This window comes from Papio anubis, chromosome 1 (assembly GCF_008728515.1).
Source record: "Papio anubis isolate 15944 chromosome 1, Panubis1.0, whole genome shotgun sequence".
NCBI lineage: Eukaryota > Metazoa > Chordata > Mammalia > Primates > Cercopithecidae > Papio > Papio anubis.
In genome coordinates, this window is record NC_044976.1 from 49,509,317 (window position 1) to 49,533,872 (window position 24,556).

General features: G+C 39.9%; 1 protein-coding gene across 3 annotated transcripts in view; it reads left to right on the forward strand.

Annotated features, from left to right (window-relative positions):
• The first annotated feature begins 9,211 nt into the window (after positions 1 to 9,211).
• The window catches only part of C1H1orf185 (chromosome 1 C1orf185 homolog), a 62,200-nt gene continuing 46,855 nt past the window's right edge, over positions 9,212 to 24,556 (forward strand). The window contains exon 1 of one of the 3 annotated variants that reach the window (XM_009208420.4): positions 9,212 to 9,457. In XM_009208420.4, the coding sequence (XP_009206684.1) occupies positions 9,334 to 9,457 (124 nt within the window). In that variant the 5' untranslated portion in view covers positions 9,212 to 9,333. The other 2 variants (XM_003891871.5, XM_009208437.3) reach the window with 2 other exon arrangements.

Genomic DNA, 24,556 nt, shown 5'->3' on the forward strand with positions numbered 1-24,556 from the left:
GTCACTTCTTCCATACTCCAAAACACCCGCAATTTCCCCTCTTCCCCTCTATTTCAGGTTGTAGCCTTTCCTCTAACATGTATGCCTAGGAAATCATGCCTTAGTCATGCAGTGGCACTGTATCATTATCATTTCTCTTGCCTATTTTCTTTGCTGGATGGAGAGGAGTAACTCCAAGCTTTTTCTTCCCATTTTCTCTTTTGTTTGTTTTTGGTTACTCTGGATATTAAAAAAAAAAATCAGACATCTAGACATCTCTCACTGTGAAAATTCATCTTGTATCAATAGCTCTCATCTGACATGTGCACTACATTCATATTCTTCTTACTAGCCTAAGTTTTAGATCTTTTAAGGCTAGAAAAGCATCTGTCCCTACTGACCCTTTGTTAAATTAGCCTTAGCACATGCATGCTCAATTGCCTCCTCCTGACTCATCTTGTCTCATCCCGTCCTGTCCCCTCCCTTTGCCTCCCCTCCCCTCCCTTCTCCTTTCCTTTCCGTTTCTCTCCCCTTCCTTCCTTCCTTCCTTCCTTCCTTCCTTCCTTCCTTCCTTCCTTCCTTCCTTCCTTCCTTCCTTCCTTCCTTCCCTCCCTCCCTCCCTCCCTCCTTCCCTCCTTCCTTTTTTCTCTCTCTCTGTCTCTCTCTCTCTTTCTCTCTTCCTCTCTTCCTCTCTTTCTTTCTTTTGAGACAAGGTCTCACTCTGTCACCCAGGCTGGAGTGCATAGCTCACTGTATCCTCAAACTCCTGGGCTCAAGCAATCTTCCCACTTCAGTCTCCCAAATAGCTAGGACTACAGGTGTACACTACCACACCTAACTTTTATTTTTGTAGAGATGGGGTCTTGCTATGTTTCTCCTGATTCTTGAGGGATTTTTTGTTTTTCCTTCAATGCAGCAAATAGGGAATGTAGTCAGGGCACTCTGAGAAATATGAAAACATAGCTCTGAAAAGAGTTTACTATCTAGTGGAAAAGACAACCTCTTAGCTGTAAGAGGTCCTGCATTTCCTTAAAAAGGAGCTTAAGGAATGTGCATTCTGATTGGAAGTGAGATTTAGGAGATTTGTCTTGAAATTGACAATAGCAAGCACACAATCTTTAGACTGTATTTGGGATGGCTTCAGTAGAGACCTATTGAAATTAAGGGAGAGCTAAAGTGACCAAACTGCCCCTTGGGCTGTCAGTCTCTTTCAGGTTCCAGTTCTGACTTTATGCGATTTTGTGAGGCAGATACATTCGTGAAATAGGCTGATGGTGCTATAGATAAACTACAAACAGAGGTAAGAAAGGTGAAGGAGAGGCCAGGCGTGGTGGCTTACACCTGTAATCCAAGCACTTTGGGAGGCTGAGGCGGGTGGATCACAAGGTCAGGAGTCAAGACCAACCTGGCCAAGATGGTCAAACTCTGTCTCTATTCAAAATACAAAAAATTAGCTGGGCGTGGTGGTGGGCCCCTGTAATCCCAGCTACTCAGGAGGCTGAGGCAGAGAATTGCTTGTACCTCCGCCAGGAGGCGGAGGTTGTAGTGAGCCGAAATGGCGCCACTGCACTCCAGCCTGGGAGACAAAGCAAGACTCCATCTCAAAAAAAAAAAAAAAAAAAAAAAAAAACGGTGAAGGAGAATTAATTCCATCTGGCGAAATCTGAGATGGCTTCAGAGACAAGGTGGCATTTATACTAAACTTTTAAGAAGTAGGCAAGCTTTCAACAAGTAAAAAAGTTGAGTGAAAAGCATTCCAGAAGTATGGAACTAGGTAAACGATGACTAAAGATGGAAAACCTGGCGCATATTTAGGAAGTGATGAGTATTCTGGTGTGAAAAGAAATATATATATATATATGTATGGCAAGCAAATGCATTGGGAGATAGAGTTTGAAAGACAGGTTGAAGCAAAATCTAATTTAGTAACAAGAGTAGCAATGCTGCTAAGTATTGGAGCAAGGACTTGAATTCAAATCCTATCTCCAAATCCTACATTCATTCCTTAAACCGGGTGGCTGGCTAGCAATAAAGAATTAGCAATGCCTTTGCACTCTGTTTGTTTGCTTTCTTTATTCATAAAAAGATCTAGAATCCTATGATAGAAGTTTGAACTTTAGGGAACAATTGAAATTATTTGAGCAGGAGTTTTTATTTTTTTCTTGCTAGCATCACATATCTCAGTCACTTCACAGATCTCTTAATGATATAAATTTAACGTTTGCTTTTTTCCCCTCCATGTGTAAAACTGCTTCCTATCTTGCATATCTGCAATTTTCTTCTCTTTAAGCAGTTATAAACTGACGTCTACCTCAGCTCTTCACTATCTAAAGCTTAAACAAGTGAGCTAAGTTCGTGGGCAATTTAAGGGTGATATACTCTCAAGTAAATCTAAATTATTTTTCCTCTTTTTTTTCTTTACACCGCTGCCCCCATTCCACCATTCTACACTATAGTAGAGAAAAAGAGAAAAAACAATTTCTCCACCACAACTTCGCCCTCCACCACCATTCTACTCTCTACTTCAATTAGTTCAACTTTTTTCTTTTTTTTTGAGACGGAGTCTCACCCTGCCTACCAGGCTGGAGTGCAGTGGTGCAATGTTGGCTCACTGCAACCTCTGCCTCCAGGGTTCAAGTTATTCTCCTGCCTCAGCCTCCAAGTAGCTGGGATTACAGGTGCCCAACACCACACCCAACTAATTTTTGTATTTTTAGTAGAAGCGGTTTCACCATGTTGGCCAGACTGGTCTTGAACTCCTGACCTCAAGTGATCTGCCTGCCTCAGCCTCCCAAACTGCTGGGATTACAGGCATGAGCCACTGTGCCAGCTCAACTTTTTAAGATTCCATGTAAGTAGGATCATGTGGTATTTGTCTTTCTATGCCTGGTTTTTTTCACTTAACATAGTATCTACCAGGTTCATTAATGTTGTCACAGATAACAGGATTTCCTTCTTTTTAGGGGCTGAATAATATTTCATTGTGTATTATACCACATTTTCTTTATTTATTCATCTGTTTGTAGACACTTAGGTTGTTCCCATATTGTGATAATTGTGAATAATGCTGCAATGAACATGGAAGTATAAACATATCTTTGATATACTGATTTCATTTCCTTAGGGTATACATCAGTTTTCTATATCCACAGATTCCACATCCATGAATTCAACCAACTGTGGATTTGTGAAGAATGTCATTGGTATTTTGATAGGGATTGCATTAAATCTAAAGATTGCTTGGGATAGTATGGTCATTTTAATAATATTAATTTTTTTTTTAAGAGTTTCATTCTTGTTGCCCAGGCTGGAGTGTAATGGCACAGTCTCAGCTCACTGCAACCTCCACCTCCCATGTTCAAGCGACTTTCCTGTCTCAGCCTCCAAGTAGCTGGGATTACAGGCATGCGCCACCATGCCCAGCTAATTTTGAATTTAATAGGGATGAGGTTTCACCATGTTGGTCAGGCTGATCTTGAACTACTGACCTTAGTTAATCCACCTGCCTCTGCCTCCCAAAGTGCTGGGATTACAGGCATGAGCCACCATGCCCGGCCAACAATATTAATTATTTAGATCCATGAGCATGGGATGTCTCCATTTGTTTGCCTGCTTCAATTTCTTTCATCAGTGTTTTATAGTACTCATTGTAGAGATCTTTTACCTCCTTGGTTAAATTTATTCCTAGGTATTTTATTTTTTGTAGCTATTAGAAATGGGATTGCTTTCTGTATTTCTTTTTCAACTAGCTTGTTATTGGTCTATAGAAACATTACTGATTTTTGTATGTTGATTTTGTATCCTGCAACTTTACTGAATTTGTTTATCACTTCTAAGAGTTTTTGGTTCAGTTTTTGGGATTTTCTATATATAAGATCATGTCATCCACAAAGACGGACAGTTTGAATTTCTCTTTCCAATTTGAATGTTCTTTCTTTCTTTCTCTTGCCTGATTATTGTGGTTAGGACTTCCAGTACTACGCTGAATAAGAGTGATCAAAGTGAGCATCCTTGTCTTATTTCATTTCTTAGAGGAAAAGCTTTCAGCTTTTTCCCCATTCAATATGATGTTAGCTGTGGGTTTCATAATATATGAACTTTACTGTGTTGAGATATGTTCCTTCTATGCCTAATTTGTTGAAGAGTTTGTATCATGAAGGGATGTTGAATGTTATCAAATGCTTTTTCTGCATCTGTTGAGACGGTCATATGGTTTTTGTCCTTCGTTTTGTTGTTGTGGTATATCATGTTTATTGATTTGGATATATTGAGCCATCCCCAGGATAAGACCCATTTGATCAAGGTGTCACGGTGTTTTATCTTTTTGATACGTTGTTGGATTCAGTTTGGTAGCATTTTATTGAGAACATTTGTGTCTATGTTCATGAAGGATATTGCCCTGTAACTTTGTTATTGTTGTTGTGTCCTTGTCTGGTTTTGTATCAGGGTATTGCTGGTCTCATAGAATGAATTTAGAAGAGTCCCCTTCTCTTCAAATTTTTTGAATAGTTTGAAAAGAATTTGTTAGTTTTTCTCTAAAAGTTTGGTGGAACTCTAAAAGTTCAGTGGTAAACTCATTTGATCCTGGACTTTTCTTTGTTGGGAGATTTTTTAATTACTGATTCAATCTCATTATTTGTTATTGGTCTGTTCAGGTTTTTCATTCCTTCTTGGTAAAATCTTGGTAGGTTATATGTGTCCAGGAATTTATCAATTTCTTCCGGTTTTTGTTTTGTTTTGGTGTACAGTTGTTCATAATAGTCTCTATTAATCATTTGTATATTTGTGGTATCTATTGTGATGCCTCCTTTTTCATTTCTGACTTTATTTGAGTCTTCTCTCTTTGTTTCTGAAAAAAGGGGGAGTGTTATGGCTCCAGGAGGTTAGTTAAAAATTAAAAAAAAATTTAATGGGAGTTAGTTTAGCTAATGTTTAGCTAATAGTTTGTTAATTTTGTTTAACTTTTCCAAATACCAACATTTTGTTTCATTGATCGTTCGTATTTCTTTTAGTTTCTATTTTGTTTATTTCTTCTCTGATTTTTATTATTTTTTTCTTTCTACTAATTTTGAGTTTGGTTTGTTCTTGCTTTTCTAGTTCCTTAAGGTGCATGATTAGATTACTTCTTCAGTCTTTTTACTTGTCATTAGTCTGTTCAAGCTACCTATTTTTTCTGATTGAGTCTTATTAGGTTATAATTTCTTTCAGGTTATCCAACTTGTTGGCATATAATGTTCATAATAGTCCCTTATGACACTTTTTTTGTCCTAAGGTGTCAGTTATAATGTCTCCACTTTCATTTCTGGTTTTATTTATTTGAGCCTTCTCTTTTTTTTTTTTTTTTTTTTTCATATTTAGTACTTAGCTAGGGGTTTGCTGATTTGGGTTATTTTTTCAAAGAACAAACTCCTGATTTTGTTGATTTTTTTCCTATGGTTTTACTGTTCTCTATTTAATGTATTTCTGTCCTGATCTTCCTTCTGCTAATGTTAGGTTTAGTTTGTTCTTTTTCTAGCTCTTTAAGGTTTAATGTTAGGCTATTTATTTGAGATCTTCCTCCTTTTTTAACGCAGACATTTATTGCTATTATTCCCCTCTTGGAACTGTTTTTTACTGTTGTCTTCTAGTTGTTTTGTAGGTCCTTTTTTCCTTGCTTTCTCTCTGTAGTCCACCTTTGTAACTTGGTAATTTTTTCTAGTAGCTAAGCTTTAATTCCTTTATCTTTCTCTTTGTGTATCTGCTATAGTCTTTTGCTTTGTGGTTACCATGGGGCTTATGTAAAACTTCTTATAGTTACAATAGACTATTTTAAGATGATAACATCTTAAATTTGGTCACATATAAATGCTATAGACTTTTACTCTTCCCTCGTAATTTACATTTTTGTTGTTTTTCTGATCTCCTTGGATTGTCTGTATTCTCATATATCTTGCTGAGCTTCCTTAAGATCATTATTTTGAATTTCTTTTCAGGAAATTTATAAATTTACATTTCTTTAGGGTCAATTATTCGAGGATTATTTTGTTCCTTTGGTGATGTCATGTTTTCTTTTTCATGTTTCTCTGTCTGTGCATTGGTGTCTGCACATCTGGTGGAATTGTCAGTGCTTCCAAACTTTACAGAATGACTTTTATAAGAAAAGGCTTTCACCGCAGATGGGTCTTAGGGTGGCAGCTGGGAAGGGTGTGGTGGCTTTGGTTAAAAGTAGATGTAATAGTATAGATGCCATGCAGAATCTTCAACTGCAGTTAATGTCAGTGATGACGTGGGTGTCTTAGTGACCTAGGCTGCAGAAGTTTGTTGTAGTGGCAGCAGCATCATGTGCCATTAGTGTCCTCCATGGCAAGGGCCTTTAGGGTCCTCCTGTGTTTGTTTCTCCCAAAATAGGGAGTCTTTACTGAGGGGATCCTTCTTGGTATCAAGTCTGACATGAACCATAAGCAACTGCAGTGGCACTAGGTTTCAGGGAAGAGGTGCTCAGAGCAGCTGTGGAGCCAGGGTCCTGTGCTCAGGACCTCACCAGTCTACTGTGGCACCTGGGAATTTGCTGACTGCCATAAAGCTAAGGTCGGTGACTCTGGTGCATACCCCAGCTGCTCAGGCCTAGGGGGCTGGGTTGTTGCTGTGACTCTGCCCCTGAGGAGCAGAACAGAGCACTGGCCCAGCTCTGGTAAAGAAGGGGTGCTCTGGGCCAAGTGTAGTGGCTCACACCTGTAATCCCAGCACTTCGGGAGGCTGAGGCACGTGGATCATCTGAGGTCAGGAGTTCGAGACCAGCCTGGCCAACATAGTGAAATCCCAACATAGTGAAAAATACAAAAATTAGCCGGACTTGGTGGCAGGCGCCTGTAATCCCAGCTACTGAGGAGGCTGAGGCAGGATAATTGCTAGAACCTGGGAGAAGGAGGTTGCAGTGAGCTGAGATTGTGCCATTGCACTTCAGTCTGGATGACAAGAGCAAAACTCCGTCTCAAGAATAAAAAACAAATAAATAAAGCAAGGGTGTGTTAGATGTTCAGGCTTTGGAAAGCAGGGCACAGCTGCAGTTTGGGAACCAGAGGTTTATAGGGCACAGCAGCAACTCAGGCCCTGGACGGGGATGAGAAACAGTGTAGTGGGGACCCTGGACTATGGGATGGTAGGACACAGCAGCATTCCAGGCTCTGTGAAGTCAAGGGCAGTAGCACTAATGTCCCAGGAATGGCAGGGCATAGCTGTGGCTTGGGCCCTGCGGTACAGGGAGCAGCACAGTGATGACTGCACTCGCTGGGAAGGCAGGGTGCAACCTCTTCTAGGGGATAGTCCGGTTTCATGGAAGCAGGGTTCTGCAGTTGTTCAGCCTGGAGAGTAGGTTGTTTCAGTTCACCCAATCCTCTGTTTTCCTGGGAAGTGGGGCACCATATTGGCTCAACCCTGGGAACTGCGGCTGCTTGGCTCAGCCAAGGGACCCATAATCTTGTGAAGTGGAGTGATTCTTCAGCTGCAACACCGGGAAGGGGACTGCTCTGGCTGGCCCACAGCACCAGTTCCCTAGAAGGCACTACCTCAGGTCCAGTACAGGAGGACATGACTGCTCAGAGTAGCCAAGCCACCAGTTTCCCAGGAGGCACTGCTTCACCTCCAGTGCTAGGGGCATTACTGATCTGGGTGGCCAAGGCACCATATCCCTGGAAGGTAGGATACTGCTGCTGCAGCTCCTGCACTGGGGGGCAGGGCACAGCAGTCACGGGAGGGATAGGGCACAGCAGCTCGACCCCATGGGATAGAGTGGAGCAGCAGCTTGATTTAGGATGGTGAACCACCAGACAGTGGTGGTACCGGTGTAACAAAGCCTCGGGAATGGAGAGGTGCAATAGCCACTCACCTCCGGAGCAGGACTTCCTCCAGCCATAGTTCTGGATCGAAGATGGCACATGAAGGACAGAGCACAGCATTGACCCCTTCTCTGGGAGAAGTGTAGCCATATGGACACCAGGCAGTTCCCTCTGCTAGGCTTAGCACCTTTGAGGAATACAGGATTTCCCAGTGGTGAGGACTGTAGTTACCTCAGTGGTGATGACGGCTGCTGGGTTCCTCTTGCTTACCTTTTCCCTTCACTGAAGACTTCATGCCGGTTCTGAGCTGGCCCTGACTGGAGTATGGATGGGGTAGGATGTGAGCTGCTTCCTTCTTTTCTCTATGTAACTATCCTGGGTTTCTATGCTCTTCAGAGTTTATACTACTACTTTTTTTTCTTTTTGACACGGAGTCTCATTCACTGTGTCGCCTAGGCTGGAGTGCTGTGCTGTGATCTCTGCTCAATGCAACCTCCATCTCCCAGGTTTGAGTGATTCTTGTGCCTCAGCCATCCAAATAGCTGGGTTTATGGGTGTGCACCACCATGCCCAGCTAATTTTTGTATTTTTAGTAGAGATAGGGTTTCACCATGTTGGCCAGTCTGGTTGTGAACTCCTGACCTCAAGTGATCCGCTGCCTTGGCTTCCCAAAGTGCTGGGATTACAGGGGTGAGCCACTGTGCCAGCCTATACTACTCCTTTGATATATTTCTGTTTTCTCCTTCAGTTATTTTCCTCAAAATATAGTTGTTTATTCATTTCTTTGGCTGTCTTTGTGAAGGAGATAAGCACAGGAGCTTCTAGTCAACAATCGAGCTAATGTCCTCCTCTTAAAATTTTAATTGAACCTATGCATGGTGGCTTATGCCTGTAATCCCACTGACTTGGGAGGCTGAGGTGGGAGGATCGCTTGAGGCCAAGAGTTCTAGGCCAGTCTGGACAAAATAGTGTGACCCCACCTCTAAAAAATAACAAACAAAAAAAAATTAAAAATTACTTGAGCATGAAGACATGCATCTGTAGTCCCAGCTAAACTTAGGGAGGCTGAGGAAAGAGGATCACTTGAGTCCAGGGGTTCAAGGCTGCAGTGAGTTATGATTATGCCACTACACTCTAGCCTGGGCAACAGAGTCAGACCCCAACTCTAAAAACTTTTTTTTAAGTTGAAGAGTTTTCAGAATAGCATATTATCACTTATTAGTGGTAGTGTTAATATTATTTGTACTTATATAATTGCATTTCTCTTACATACATTTAAATCTTACAATAAGCACTAAATGATGCTTTGTGACATTAATACCTTAATGAAAATAATGAAGCACTATATATTTTATTACTATACCAAAAACTATAAAAGCTATTCCTCAAAAGCTCTAAAAGCCTTTCTTAAAACCTATAAAGTATAATGCCCAGCAGAGGATGCTGCAACTGCATGAAGAAAAGCAAACAATGGCCTTAGTGACATCACATCTTCCTAATTCAAGTCAGGGAAACTAATACATACTTTTCCTAGACAGTGATGCACATTTGTCTTCTGGCTTATGACCTACTGAACTTTTGGAAGAAGAGTTACAGTGAAGAGAACCTAGGAAAATTCAGAGGAAACTTGAGGGATAAACTTGGAAGACTACCTTGGTGTGAAGGTCAGCAGACTTCTCTCATTCTCTAGTGGCATCAAAATGTACTTACATAATTCAACATCTATTTCAGCATCTTTAAATAATACTAACACCATTTTTAAAATGCCCTTAGTTGGCCGGGCACGGTGGCCCACGCCTGTAATCCCAGCACTTTGGGAGACCAAGACGGGCAGATCATGAGGTCAGGAGATTGAGACCATCCTGGGTAACACAGTGAAACCCCGTCTCTACTAAAAATGAAAAAAAAAAAAAAATTAGCTGGGCGTGGTGGCAGGCGCCTGTGGTACCAGCTACACGGGAGGTTGAGGCAGGAGAATGGCGTGAACCGGGGGGGCGGAGCTTGCAGTGAGCCCAGATCGCACCACTGCACTCCAGCCTGGGCGACAGAGCGGGACTCCATCTCAAAAAAATAAAAATAAAAATAAAAAATAAATAGAAAATAAAAATGTCCTTAGTGATTGAATTGGTATATTAGCTGTTCTTGCATTGCCATAAAGAAATATCTGAGACTGGGCAATTTTTAAAGAAAAGAGGTTTAACTGGCTCATAGTTCTGCAGGCTATACAAGCATGGTGCTAGCATCTGCTCAGCTTCTAGGGAGAGAGCTTTTACTCATGGCGGAAGGTGAAGGGGGAACAGGCACATCACATGGTGAAAGCAGGAGCAAGAGAAAGTTGGGGGGCACACATTACAACAAAACAAGAACTCAATATCATGAAGACAGCACCAAGCCATAAGGGATCTGCCCCCACGGTCTAAACACCTCCCACAGGCCCCATCTCCAACACTGGAGATTACAATTCAACATGAGATTTGGTGGGGATATATACTCAAATCATATCAATTGGTGACACATGTATATAGTGTGTCTTTCATCTTGACAATTCAGGTATTTCTACTGATGATAGGATAAGAATATATACATTCTATTGCAGCATCCTTTGCAACTTCTACTTGGTTATTAGATGATTTCTTCAAGACCTGACATTTTAAAAAGTAAGCAATTCAACAGGTAAATTACTAAGAATCTCTAAGCAAACATACCCAATAAAAATCAAAACAAGTGAGATACAGATTACTGGAATAAATAATCTTTCAGTGCAAAGACAGACAGACATCCATAAGAGAAATCGGCCAACAGAGATCTCCCCAAACGAACACAGCAAGGAACCAGGGACTGATCCTAACAAGATGACAAAATATGAGGTCTCTGACCAATTATTCAGAGCAGCAGTTTTGAGGAAACTCAGTGACCTCCAAGATGACACTGAAAAACAATTCAGAAATTTATAAAGAAATTTAACAAAGATATTGAAATATTTTTTAAAAAATAAAGCAAATCTTGGAATTAAGAAATACATTGGCAGAAGTGAAAAATTCATTAGAGCCTCTCAGCAGCAGAATGGATCAAGCAGAGGGAAGAATCAAAAAGCAGGAAGAGGCCAGGCACGGTGGCTCATGCCTGTAATCCCAGCACTTTGGGAGGCCGAGGCAGATGGATCGCTTGAGGTCAGGAGTTCGAGAACAGCCTGACCAACGTGGTGAAACCCTGTCTCTACTAAAAATATAAAAATTCGCCAGATATGGTGGCATACACCTGTAATCCCAGCTACTTGGGAGGCTGAGGCAGGAGAATTACTTGAACCTAGGAGGCGGAGGTTGCAGTGAGCCATGATCATGCCATTGTACTCCAGCCTGGGTGACAGAGCAAGACTCTGTCTCCAAAAAAAAAAAAAAAAAAGCAGGAAGACATGGCCAGGTGTTGTGGCTCATGCCTGTAATCCCAGCACTTTGGGAGGCTGAGGCAGGTGGATCACCTGAGGTCGGGAATTCGAAATCAGCCTGGCCAACATGGTGAAATTCCGTCTCTACTGAAAATACAAAACTAGTCAGGCATGGTGGTTGGTGCCTGTAGGTGTCTGTAATCCCAGCTACCCAGGAGGCTGAGGCAGGAGAATCTCTTGAATTCAGGAGGTGGAGGTTGCAGTGAGCCAAGATCGTGCCATTGCACTTCAGCTTGAGCTAGAAGAGTGAAACCCTGTCGCAAAGAAAAAATAAAAATAAAAAAAAAGCAAGAAGACAGGGTATTTGAAATTATACAATCGGAGGAGGAAAAAGAATGAAAAGGAGTGAAGATTACCTAGAAGATATATAGAAAGTTACCTCAAAAGACAAAATCTAAGAGTTATTGGTGTTCAAGAGGGAGTTGAACAAGAGCAAGGAGTAGAAAGCTTACTCAAAGAAATAATAACGGAAAACTTTCCCAAACTTGAGAAAGATATAAAAGATATACAGGAAGGTCAGAGAACACCAGAGAGACTTGACCCAAATAAGACGAACCCAAGACATATAATAATCAAACTTTAAAAGTTCAAGGACAAAGAGAGGATCCTGAAAGTAGCAACAGAAAAGAAGCAAATAACATAAAAGAACTCCAAGTTGTCTGTCAGGAGACTTCTCAGTGGAAACTATGCAGGACAGTAGGGAGTGGGACTACATTTTCAAGATGCTGAAAGAATGTATTATGCATTTTCCCAAACCACTTAAACATGTATTCCTAATACATTATAGTTTTGAATATATCCTACAAAGATTAATTGAAAAGAAGGATAAATTGGCACATTTGAAATTATCTTAGGTGACATTATCACAAAATCAACTGTTTTGGTATATAATAAATATATGAACACAATAAAAGTGTATTCTATGTGCTGTACAAATATTAACCACTATGGTTCATGAAATTGTTGACCATTGATACAATCCCTCACTTATAATATTATTTTGTATTTTTCTAATTACAAGCTGCATTTTTTATGTTACTAAACTTTGATACAAAAGAAGATGTAGGCTCAGTCTACTATTTTGATAAAACTCAAAATCAAATGGCATAATTTCTTAATTTACTTTAGATTCAATATCTCATTTGTCTCATACAGTAAGTCTGAGGGGTAGGGAGCTACAGCAGTTATAGTCGTTTTCTCTCTCCTATATCAGAGGACCCTTAGACATAGGGTATTTGTAGATTGACTCATTCTCCCACATTATTTTTGTATATCAACTACCATGACAATGAGAGAAACCTGGAACACTATAAGTTATAAGCAAACTTATATAAAGATAAAAATGATTGAAAAAAAAACTCAAGAAGGAATAGAAGACATCAATAAATCTATAAAAAGTAAAGATATTAAATTGATTTTTAAAACTTTTACAAAGAATATCCCAGATCCAAGAGGTACCACAAATGCACCCTGCCAGCCGGGCACGGTGGCTCATGCCTGTAATCCCAGCACTTTGGGAAGCCGTGGCAGGTGGATTATGAAGTCAGGAGATCGAGACCATCCTGGCTAACATGGTGAAACCCCATCTCTACTAAAAATACAAAAAATTAGCCAGGCGTGGCAGCATGCACCTGTAGTCCCAGCTGCTGGGGAGGGTGAGGCAGGAGAATCGCATGAACCCAGGAGGTGGAGCTTGCAGTGAGCCGAGATTGTGCCACTGCACTCCAGCCTGGGCGACAGAGCAAGACTCCGTCTCAAAAAAAAACAAAAAACAAAAAAACAAACAAAAAAACCCACAAAAAAAAATGCACCCTGCCAATTTTTAATGAAGAATTAAAAACAAGAATTCACAAATACTTTTACAAAAGACAGAAGAGGAGGGAACACTTTCTCATTAATTCTACTAGGCCAGGATTACTATAAGTTGACAACCAAACAAAAGCAGTACAAGAAAAGAAAACTACAGAACATATCTTTCTTAAATGTCCACAAAGAAATATCAAGATAATACTAGAAACTGAATGCAAAACATATAAAAAGGATTATACACTATTACTAAGTGTGATAGTATGAACAAATACATAGTTTGTCTAACATGTAATAAATAAACTGTTAGCTTATCTGTCCATGTCCATCACTTCCAGAGTTTCTTCGTGTGTGTGTGTGTGTGTGTGTGTGTGTGTTGCTTATGGTAAAAACACTTAACATGGATAAGTTTGTTATCCTGATTATGATGGGAGTATCACAAGTATATGCACAAATCCAGACTCAAATAGTATACACTAAACAGGTGTGTGGGGTGTACTAATTATCCTTCAATAAAGTTGTTAAAAACAATTAATGTAATACACCATATTAATAAAACAAAAGGACAATTTTTTAAAGATGCTGAAATAAAGCTTGACATGAGGGCTCACACTTATAATCCCAGTGCCTTGGGAGTATGAGGTAGGAGGATTGCTTGAGACCAGGAGTTCAAAGAGCTGAAAGAAAAGAACTGCCATTCAAGAATACTGTATTCAGCAAGGAAAGATAGTCTTTCCATGACAAACAAAAGCTGAGAGAATTTACCACCACCAGTCCTGTCTTACAAGAAGTCATAGAGTTTTTCAATACGAAAGAACAAAACACTAATGTGCAAAAAGAAAACATTTGGAAGTATAAAACCCACTAGTAAAATTAATTATAAAGAAAACCACAGAATATTTTGACATCATAATTGTGGTGTGCAATCCATGCCTACCTCTAGTATGAAGCCTAAAAAACAAATATATCAAAAACAACAATAGCTATAGCAACCTGTTAACATATAGACAATATAAAAATATGTAAATTGAGGCAACAAAATGTGTGTGTGGGGTGGAGTTAAGATACAGAGTTTTTTTAGTTTATCCTTTGTTTCTATTTTTTGTGATCTAAGATAAGTTGTCATCTCTTTAAAATGACTAGTTATATTTATAAGATTTTTGTAACCCTCATGATAACCATTATGCAAAAAAACTTATAATAGATACAGTAAAAATAAGATGCCATGAGTTAAAACATACTACTAGTAAAAACCACTTAACCACAAAGGAAAATGGGAAGAAAGAAAAGAAGAGTTACAAAACAACCAGGAAACCATCAACAAAATGGCAGGAGTAAGTCCTTACTTATCAATAATAACACTGAATGTAAATGATTCTATTCTTTAATTAAAAGTCACAAAGTACATGAACGTATAAAGAAACAAGACCCAGTTGTGTACTGCTTGCAAGAAACCCACCTCACCCATAAAAATACACATAGACTGAAAGTAAAGAAGTGAACAATGTTATTCCATGCAAGTGGAAAGCAAAAAAGAGTAGCTAAACTTATATCAGATAAAATGAACTACACATCAAGACTATAAAAAGAGAATAAGATGGTCACTATATAATGATAAAGGGGTCAATTCAGCAAAAGGTTATTATGATTATAAATATTTATGCACCACCGCTGGAGCACCCAAGTATACAAAGCAAACTTTAATAATTGAAAGGAAGAGATAGATTGTAATACAATAATAGTAGGTTATTTCAATAGCCCACTCTCAGTAATGGACAGATCATCCTCCCACAGAAAATTAACAAAGAAACCTTGAGGTTAAACTCTACACTAGACAAAATAGAATGAACATTTACAGTCCATTTCACCCAACTACTGCAGAATACACTTTTTTTTCCATCAGCACATGGAACATTCTACAGAATAGACCATATATTAGGCCATAAAACAAGCCTCAACAAATTGGAAAAAAGTAGAAATAATATCAAGTATCTTTTTTTACCACAATGAAATGAAACTAGAAGTCAGTAACAAGAGGAACACGAGAAACTACACAACACATGGAAATTAAACAACATGCTCCCAAATGATCAATGGGCCACTGAAGAAATTAAGAAGGAAATTAAAACACTTTGGGGGTGGAGGCAGAGCAAGATGGACAAATAGAAGACTTAATTGATTGTCCTTCCAGCAACTATCCACAACAATTGAACAACGGTTCAATCCACAATTGAACAACTATCCACACAAAAAGGCACCTTTATAAGAACCAATAATCAGATGAACAATCACAGTACTTGGTTTTAAGTTCATATCACTGAAAGAGGCACTGAAGAGGGTAGGAAAGCATTTTGAATTGCCAGTGCCACCCCTTCCTCATCCCCCACAGCAGCTATGTGGTGCAGAGAGAGAATCTGTGTGCTTGGAAGAGGAAAAGTGTAGTGATTGTGGGACTTTGCACTGGAACTCAGCAGAAAGCAATACCAGGCAGAACTCAGACGGAGCCCATGGAGGGAGCATTTAGACCAGCCATAGCCAGAGGAGAATTGCCCACGCCAATAGAACCATTGTCAGAACTTAAGTTCCAGCAAGCTTTGCCACCATGGGCTAAAATGTTCTAGAGCCCTAACTAAACTTGAAAGGCAGTCTAGGCCACAAGGACTGCAATTTCTCGGCAAGTCCTGCTGCTGTGCTGAGCTTGAAACCAGTGGACTTGGGGGCAAGTAACCTAGTGAGACACCAGCCAAGGCAACCAAGGCACACCCCTCTTCCATCCCCGGGCAGCACAGCTCTCAGCTACAAAAAAGACTCCTTCCCTCTGCTTGAGGAGAGGAGAGGGAAAAGTAAAATAGAGTTTGTTTTGCAACTTGAATACCAGATCAGCCACATGGGATATTGCACCAGGCAGAGTCCTGAGGCTGGCATTCCAGGCCCTAGCTCCTGGATGACATTTCTAGACACACCCTGAGCTAGAAGGGAACCCAGTTCCTGGAAGGGAAGGACCCATCCCTGGCAGAATTCATCACCTGCTGACCCAGGAGCGCTTGGGCCCTGAATAACCAGCAGCAATACTCAGGCAGTACTTGCCATGGGCCTTGGGTGAGACTCAGAGACATGCTGGCTTTAGGTGTAACCCAGCACATTCACATCTGTGATGGCTATGGGGAGAGCCTTCTACTGCTAGAGAAAAGGAGAGGGAAGAGTAAAGGGGACTTGGTCTTGCAGCTTAGGTACCAGCTTGGCCACAGTGGGGTAGAGCACCAAGCAGGTTCTTGGGATCCCTGATTTCAGGTCTTAGCTCTTGGACAGCATTTCTGGACCCGCCCTGGACCACAGAGGAGCCCATTGCCCTGAAGGGAGAGTCCCAGGCCTGGCAACATGTACCACAAGTTGACTGGAGAGCCCTTGGGTCTTGAGTGAATATCAGAGGTAACCAGGCAGTACTTACCATGGGTCTAGGGTAGTGATGGTCATGGGGAGAGACTTCTCTGCTTGTGGAAAGGGGAGAGAAGAGTGGGGAAGACTTTGTCTTGTGGCCAGGGTGCCAGTTCAACTACAGTAAAATAGAGCACCAGGTAGCTTCCTAAGGTTTCTGACTTCAGGCTCTCAGATGACATCTCTGGGCCCACCTGGGGTCAGGGGGAACTGGCTGCCCTGAAGGGAAGGTTGCAAGCCTGGCTGACTTTGCCACCTGCTGATTGTAGAGCCCTAAGGCCTTGAGTGAACATAGGTGGTAGCCAGGTAGTGATTACCACAGACTTTGGGTGAGACCCAGTACCGTGCTAACTTCAGGTTTGAACCAGCACAGTCCCAGTGGCTCTCCCAGCTGTAGGCATCTCAGCACACACAGCAATATTCCATTTGTTTGACAGAAAGTAAAGGAAGGGAACAAGAGTCTCTGCCTTGTAATCCAAAGAGTTCTTCCTGGTCTTATCCAAGACCACCAAGGCAGTACCTCTAGGAGTCTGTAAGAGCCGTAGCGTTACTCAGCTTGGGGTGCCTCCTAATGCAAATATGGCTCCATGACCAAAAACTTAGATGACAACACCCAAGTCCCTTCAAATATTTGAGAAGTCTTACTAAAAAGGGCAGGTACAAACAAGCTCAGACTGCAAAGACTACAAAAAATACTTAACTCTTCAATGCTCAGACACCAACAAACATCCATAGGCATCAAGACCATCCAAGAAAATGCGACTTCACCAAATGAACTAAGGCACCAGGGACCATTCCTGGAGAGAGAGAGAGATGTGACCTTTTACACAGAGAATTCAAAATAGCTGTCTGAGGAAATTCAATGAAATTCAAGATAATACAGAGAAGAAATTCAGAATCCTATCAGATAAATTTAACAAAGAGATTGAAAGAATAAAAAAGAATCAAGAAGAAATTCTGGAGTTGAAAATGCAATTGACATACTGAAGAATGCATCAGAGTCTTTTACCAGCAGAATTGATCAAGCAGAGGAAATAATTAGTGGGCTTGAAGATAGGCTATTTGAAAACAGACAGAGGAGACAAAAAAAAAAAAAGAATAAAAAAGAAAGAAGTACACCCACAAGTTTTAGAAAATATCCTCCAAAGGGCAAACCTAAGAGGTTGTAGTCTTAAAGAGGAGACAGATAGGGGTAGAAAGTTTATTGAAATGGATAATAACAGAGAACTTCCCAAATCTAGAGAAAGATATCAATATTCAAATACAAGAAAGTTATAGAACTCCAAGCAGATTTAACCCAAAGAAGACTGCCTTAAGACATTTAATAATCAAACTCCCAAAGGTCAAGGATAGAGAAAGGATTCTAAAAGCAGCAATAGAAAAGAAAGAAATAACATGCAATGGAGTTCCAATAGGTCTGGCAGGAGACTTTTCAGTGGAAACCTTACAGGGCAGGAGAGAATGCGTGACATATTTAAAGATGTGAAGGTAAAAAAAAAAAGTTTATTCTAATAATAGGATATCCCGTAAAAATGTCCTTCAGACGTGAAGGATAAAAAGACTTTCCCAGAGAGACAAAAGTTGAGGGGGGGTTTCATCAACACCAGACCTGTCATATAAAAAATGCTAAAAGGAGTTCTTCAATCTGAAAGAAAAGAATGTTGATGAGCAATAAGAAATGATCTGAAGGTACGAAACTCACTGGTAACAGTAAGTACACAGAAAAACACAGACTATTACCACGCTGTGATTTTGGTGTGTAAACTACTAATATCTTCAGTAGAAAGACTGAAACATGAACTTATCAAAAATAGTAACTACATCAACTTTTCAAGACACAGACAGTAAAATGAGAAAAAAACAATTTGATTAAAAAAGGGCAAATGATCTGAACAGATATTTCTCAAAAGAAGACATCCAAATAGTCAATAAATATATGTTCAAATGCTCAACATTACTTATCACCAGCTATCTGCAAGGAAAAATCACAATGAACTGTCATTTCATCCCAGTAAAGATAGTTATTATAAAAAAGACAAAAATAGCAAAGGTTGGTGAGGATGCAGAGAAAAGGGAACTCTTATATACTGTTCATTAGAATATAAACTAGTACAATCACTATGGAGAACAGAATGGAGGTTCCTCAAAAAACTACAAATGGAACTACCACATGATCCAGCAATCCCACTACTGGGCATTTATCCAAAAGAAAGGAAATCAGTATATCAGAGTGACATCTGCACCCCTGTGTTTATTGTAGCACTATTCACAATAGCGAAGATATGGAATCAACCAAGGTGTCCAGCAACAGATGAATAGATAAAGAAAATGTGGTGGCCAGGCATGGTGGCTCATGCCTATAATCCCAGCACTTTGGGAGGCCAAGGTGGGAGGATCACTTGAGGTCAGGAGTTCGATATCAGCCTGGCCAAAATGGTGAAACCCTGTCTCTACTAAAAATACAAAAATTAGCCAGGTGTGGTGGCTGGCACTTGTAATCCCAGCTACTCGGGAGGCTGAGGCAGGAGAATTGCTTGAACCCAGGAGGCGGAGGTTGCAGTGAGCTGAGATTGTGCCATTGCACTCAGGCTGGGAGACAGAGACTCTGTCTCCAAAAAAAAGGAAATTTTTCAGCCACAAAAAGAATGAAATTCTATCATTCATAACAACATGGATAGAACTGGAGGACATTATGTTAAGTGAAATAAGCCAGGCACAGAAAGACAAAAATTGTATGTTCTTACTCATATATGGAAGTTAAAATAAAGTTGACCTCATAGAAGTAAAAAGTAGAACAGAGAATACTAGAGACTGGGAAGTTTAAGGGGAAGAGAGGATAAGGACAGATTTCTTAAAGGATACAAAATAACAGCTAGATAGGAGGAATAAATTCTAGTGTTCTATACCACTGTAGGAGAATTATAGTTTGAAATAGCTAGAAGGTGGATGCTGAATGTTCACAACACAAATAAATGATAAATTTGTGAGATGATGGTAATTACCCTAATCTGGTCACTATATATGTGTGCTAACTACCCTGATCTGGTCCCTATATATGTATGAAATATCACTATGTACCCTGTGAATACGTACAATTATTTGTCAACTTGAAAGAAAAATGTGGTGGCCAGGAGTGGTGGCTCACATCTGTAATACCAGCGCTTTGAGAGGCCAAGGTGGGCAGATCACCCGAGGTCATGAGTTTGAGACCAGCCTGGTCAACATGGTGAAACCCCATCTCTACTAAAAATACAAAAAATTAGCCAGGCATGGTGGGACATGCCTGTAATACCAGCTAGTCCAGAGGCTGAGGCAGGAGAATCGCTTGAACCTGGAAGGCAGAGGTTGCAGTGAGCCAAGATCATACCACCACACTTCAGTCTGGGTGACAGAGCAAGATTCCATCTCAAAAAAGAAAAAAAAAAAAAGAGAGAGAGAGAGAAAGAAAAAAAATGTGATGTATATACACAAAGGAATATTATTATATTATTAAGTCATAGAAAAGAATGAAATTCTGCCATTTGCAGGAACATGATGAAACTGGGGGTCATGGTTACATGAAATAAGCCCAACACAGAAATATAAATACTTCATGTTCTCACTTATATGTGGGAGCCTAAAAAATGGATCTCTCCTAACACAGAGAAATAATAAATGTTTGAGGGGATGTTTATTCCAATTATCCTGGTTTTGTCATTATACATTGTGTGCTTGTATCAAAATATCACATGTACTCCATAAATATGTACAACAATTATGTATCCATAAAATTATAAATAAAACGGGGGATCTCATGAAGATAGTAGATTGGTGGTTACCAAAGGCTAGGAAGAGTGCGGGGAGGGAGTTGGTTAATGGATACAAACATACAGTTAGATAGGGAAAATAAAACCTGGTATTTGATAGATCAGCAGGGTGACTGTAGTTAATATTAATCTATTATGCATTTCAAAATAACTAGAAGAGAACAATTTGAATGTTACTAGCATACAGAAAAGATATAGCCGGCTGGGCGCAGTGGCTTACGCCTGTAATCCCAGCACTTTGGGAGGCCAAGGCTGGCGGATCACGAGGTCAGGAGTTCGAGACCATCCTGGCTAACACGGTGAAACTCCGTCTCTATTAAATACACAAAAAATTAGCCAGGCGAGGTGGTGGGCGCCTGTAGTCCCATCTACTCAGGAGGCCAAAGCAGGAGGAATGGCGTGAACCCGAGAGGTGGAGCTTGCAGTGAGCCAAGATTGCACCACTGCACTCCAGCCTGGGTGACAGAGCGAGACCCCGTCTCAAAAAAAAAAGAAAGATATAGCCAGGTGCAGTGGCTCACATCTGTAATCCCAACATTTTGGGAAGCAGAGGCAGGAGGATCGCTTAAACCCAAGAATTCAAGACCAGCTTGGGCAACATAGTGAAATCCTGTCTCTACAAAAAAAAAAAAAATTCTTTTTTTAATTAGCTGGGTGTGGTGGTACACACCTGCAGTCCCAGCTACTCAGGAGGCTGAGGTGGGAGGATCATGTGAGCCTGGGTAGGAGGTCAAGGCTGCAGTGAGCTATGATCGCACCACTGCACTCCAGACTGGGTGACAGAGCAAGACTCTGTCTCAAAAAAATAAAATAAAATAAAAGATAAGATATATATTTAAGATGATCGATATCCCAATTACCCTGATTTGATTCTATTATATCAAATTATCACATGTACCCTGTAAATACACATCTACTATGAATCAATAAAAATATAAAGTAAATATGAAAGGACATAGATCAGCTACATTGTTATCCTTGATAGAAAGAAAAAAAATAATTTCTCATAGCCTTTTATTTAAGGACTATTTGGGAATAATGACCATTATTTAGGGATGTGGAAAAAGCCATCCTCAACAAAAATCTTACAGCAAATATAGTAATGTTTCTTGTCAGTTTATGCAAAAGCTGATCCAACTAATTTAAGAAGAAATTTAAGAAGGAAGGTTGAAATATCACCTTGCTTTATATAACGTTGAAATTTTCTGTAATCACTGTAACTATAAGGTTTATAACACTTTTAAGTGTGGGAAGAAACGCTTTGATAGCATAAGATGTGAGAGGTCATCTGAAATTAAGGATAGTGGTAGATAGAATTGAAAGCTTGAGCAAAAAGCAGAGGTTTAGAATAACTGCAGTACATTTTGAGATCTTCGAGAATAAAATGTCAAATAAGCTGACTGCAGATGAAACCCTACTCCAAAGAGTTAAAGAAACTAACAGCAGATATTCTTGAGTTTCCTGGATGACACATAAGAAACAACTTGCTGAAAAGCTGAAATTTCCTTTGCTATTAATAGTAAGAAAACAAAACTGACTAAAATCAGTTGACACCAAAATGGCCAATTAGAGTTTGCGCAGAATGAATTTGCTGACATTACAGCCTGAATTTCCACCATGTGTTTTTTATTAACTCTCCCTGAATTTGCACATGGGACCCATGAGGAAGCATGAAGAGATAAGTACACATGCCTGAGGACTTTCCAGACCTCCGTTTCCTTCCGCCAATCACCTACTAATTTCAGAATGCACCCCCTGAAGTTTTCTAATAAAAATACTGCCTTGAAGCCAGCATAGGGAAGCAGATTTGAGTTGGACTCCTGTCTCTTTGTTGGTTGACTTGCAATAAAAAGCTTCTTGGCTGGCTGTGGTGGCTCATGCTTCTAAATCCTAGCAGTTTTGGAGTCTGAGGTGGGAAGATCACTTGTGCTCAGGAGTTTGAGACCAACCTGGACAATATAGTGAAATCCCATCTCTACCGAAAAAAATTTTTTAAATTTAAATTAGCTGAGTGTGATGGCACATGCCTGAAGTCCCAGCTACTTGGAAGAGGGAGGTGGGAGGATCATTTGAGCCTGGCAGACCGAGGTGGAAGTGATCCATGATTGAGCCACTGCACTCCAGGCTAGGCAACAGAGCAAGACCTTATCTGAAAAAAAAAAAAAAAAAAAAGCATTTCTTTTTTCTTTTCTCAAAAACCCAATGTCATAGTATTTGCTGCAATCACATTGGGCAGTGAGCCTCTTTTGCTTGATAACAAAGATATACATAATTCATTGGATTCAATTTACTTTAAAAATAAGCAAGCCAGGCACATTGGTTCATGCTTGTAATCCCAGCACTTTGGGAGGCCGAGGCAGGCAGATCACCTGAGGTAAGGAGTTTGAGACCAGCCTGGCCAACATGGTGAAACCCTGTCTCTACCAAAAATGCAAAAAATAGCTGGGTATGGTGGTGGGTGCCTGTAATCCCAGCTACTTGGGAGGCTGAGGCAGGAGAATCACTTGAACCCAGGAGGCAGAGATTGCAGTGAGCCAAGATCGTGCCACTGCACTCCAGCCTTGGCGACAAGAGCAAGACTTCGTCTCAAAAAAAAAAAAAAAAAAAAAGGCAAAGCAAAATTAACAAAAAATGTTCCATAGCCTACCTGACTACTCACATAAGCGATTAGATTACGGAATATACATTTGTAGTTCATCGAGAATAAAAAGTCAAATAAGTTTGTGATGAAATATATAGTATAGTAATGGACCCATAATTTCAGAAAGCTAAAAGGTTGCCCTTTTTTTAAAAAAAATGGTAGATTAAACCCCATAAGTACTGCTTTAGTGGCATGCTGTAAATCCTGATTTACTGTGTTTTCATTTTATTTGTTGAAAATATTTTTTTATTTTCCTTTGAAACTTCCTCTTTAGAGTAATGATTATTTAGAAATGTGTTATTTAGAAGTTATGACAGTTTTCAACGATTTCTCTGTCTTAGATAATGTATCATGTGCACTTGAAAAGAATATGCATTCTGCGCTTGTTGGGTTGAATGTTCTATAAATGTCCATTAGATCCAGTTGACTGATGGTGGTAACATCAATATGTGGCTTCCAAGGTTTCCCTGGGGATCATCTCTAGCCCCGTCAGCCCAAAGGGAGAAAGATCATGAAGAAAACTGCGTGGAATGTTTTTATGACATCACTTCCACTCAAATTCTATTGGTTAGAACTCAGTCATATGGCTTCACCTAAAGGTATGAGAAGCTGGATCATGTAGTCTGACTTTTTGCCTGGGAAGAAGAGGAAAATATATTTAGATGAACAACCAGAAATCTCTTTCTATTCTCTGGAAGAGCTTGTATAAGATAAGAAATACTTGAATCATGGGTATACAGTAGAAATTGTAAAGTTATTGGGGCTTTCTATTTTCTTTGGGGGAAATTTTGTAACTACTGATTCAGTTTAATGGATATCGTTCCTATATGTTTTCTATTACTTCTTGAGTCACTTTTTGTTACTTTTTAGGTATACATTATTTTGTATAAGTTTTCAAATATATTAGCATAAATTCATTGAAAGTATTTATTTTAACTTCTGCTCTATCTGTAATTATGTTCTTTCTTCATTTTTAATATTATTTATTTATGCCTTCTTTTTTTTTTTTTTGAGACGGGAGTCTTGCTCTGTTGCCCAGGCTGGAGTGCAGTGGCCGGATCTCAGCTCACTGCAAGCTCCGCCTCCTGGGTTTACGCCATTCTCCTGCCTCAGCCTCCCGAGTAGCTGGGACTACAGGCACCTGCCACCTCGCCCAGCTAGTTTTTTGTATTTTTTAGTAGAGACGGGGTTTCACCGTGTTAGCCAGGATGGTCTCGATCTTCTGACCTCGTGATCCGCCCGTCTCGGCCTCCTAAAGTGCTGGGATTACAGGCTTGAGCCACCGCGCCTGGCCTATTTTTTTCATTTGGTTAATTTTACTAGAGATTTGTTCATTTTATTAGTCTTTACCAAGAATCATAAATTTTATTTCATTAATTTCTGTTCTTTATTATTTTCTTCCTCTACTTTCTTTGGGTTTATTTTGCTGGTCTTTTTCAACTTGTAATTTGTATGCTAAGCTCATTAGTTTTCAAACTTCTTTTCTAATATATGCATTTAGGGCCATATATTTTCCTTAAATTTGGCTGCAGCTGTGTTCCTATGAGTATTTATGCATAGTATTTTCATTATTATCTAGTCCTGCGTATTTTCTAGGTTCTACTGATTTCTTCTTTAATCAATGAGTTAT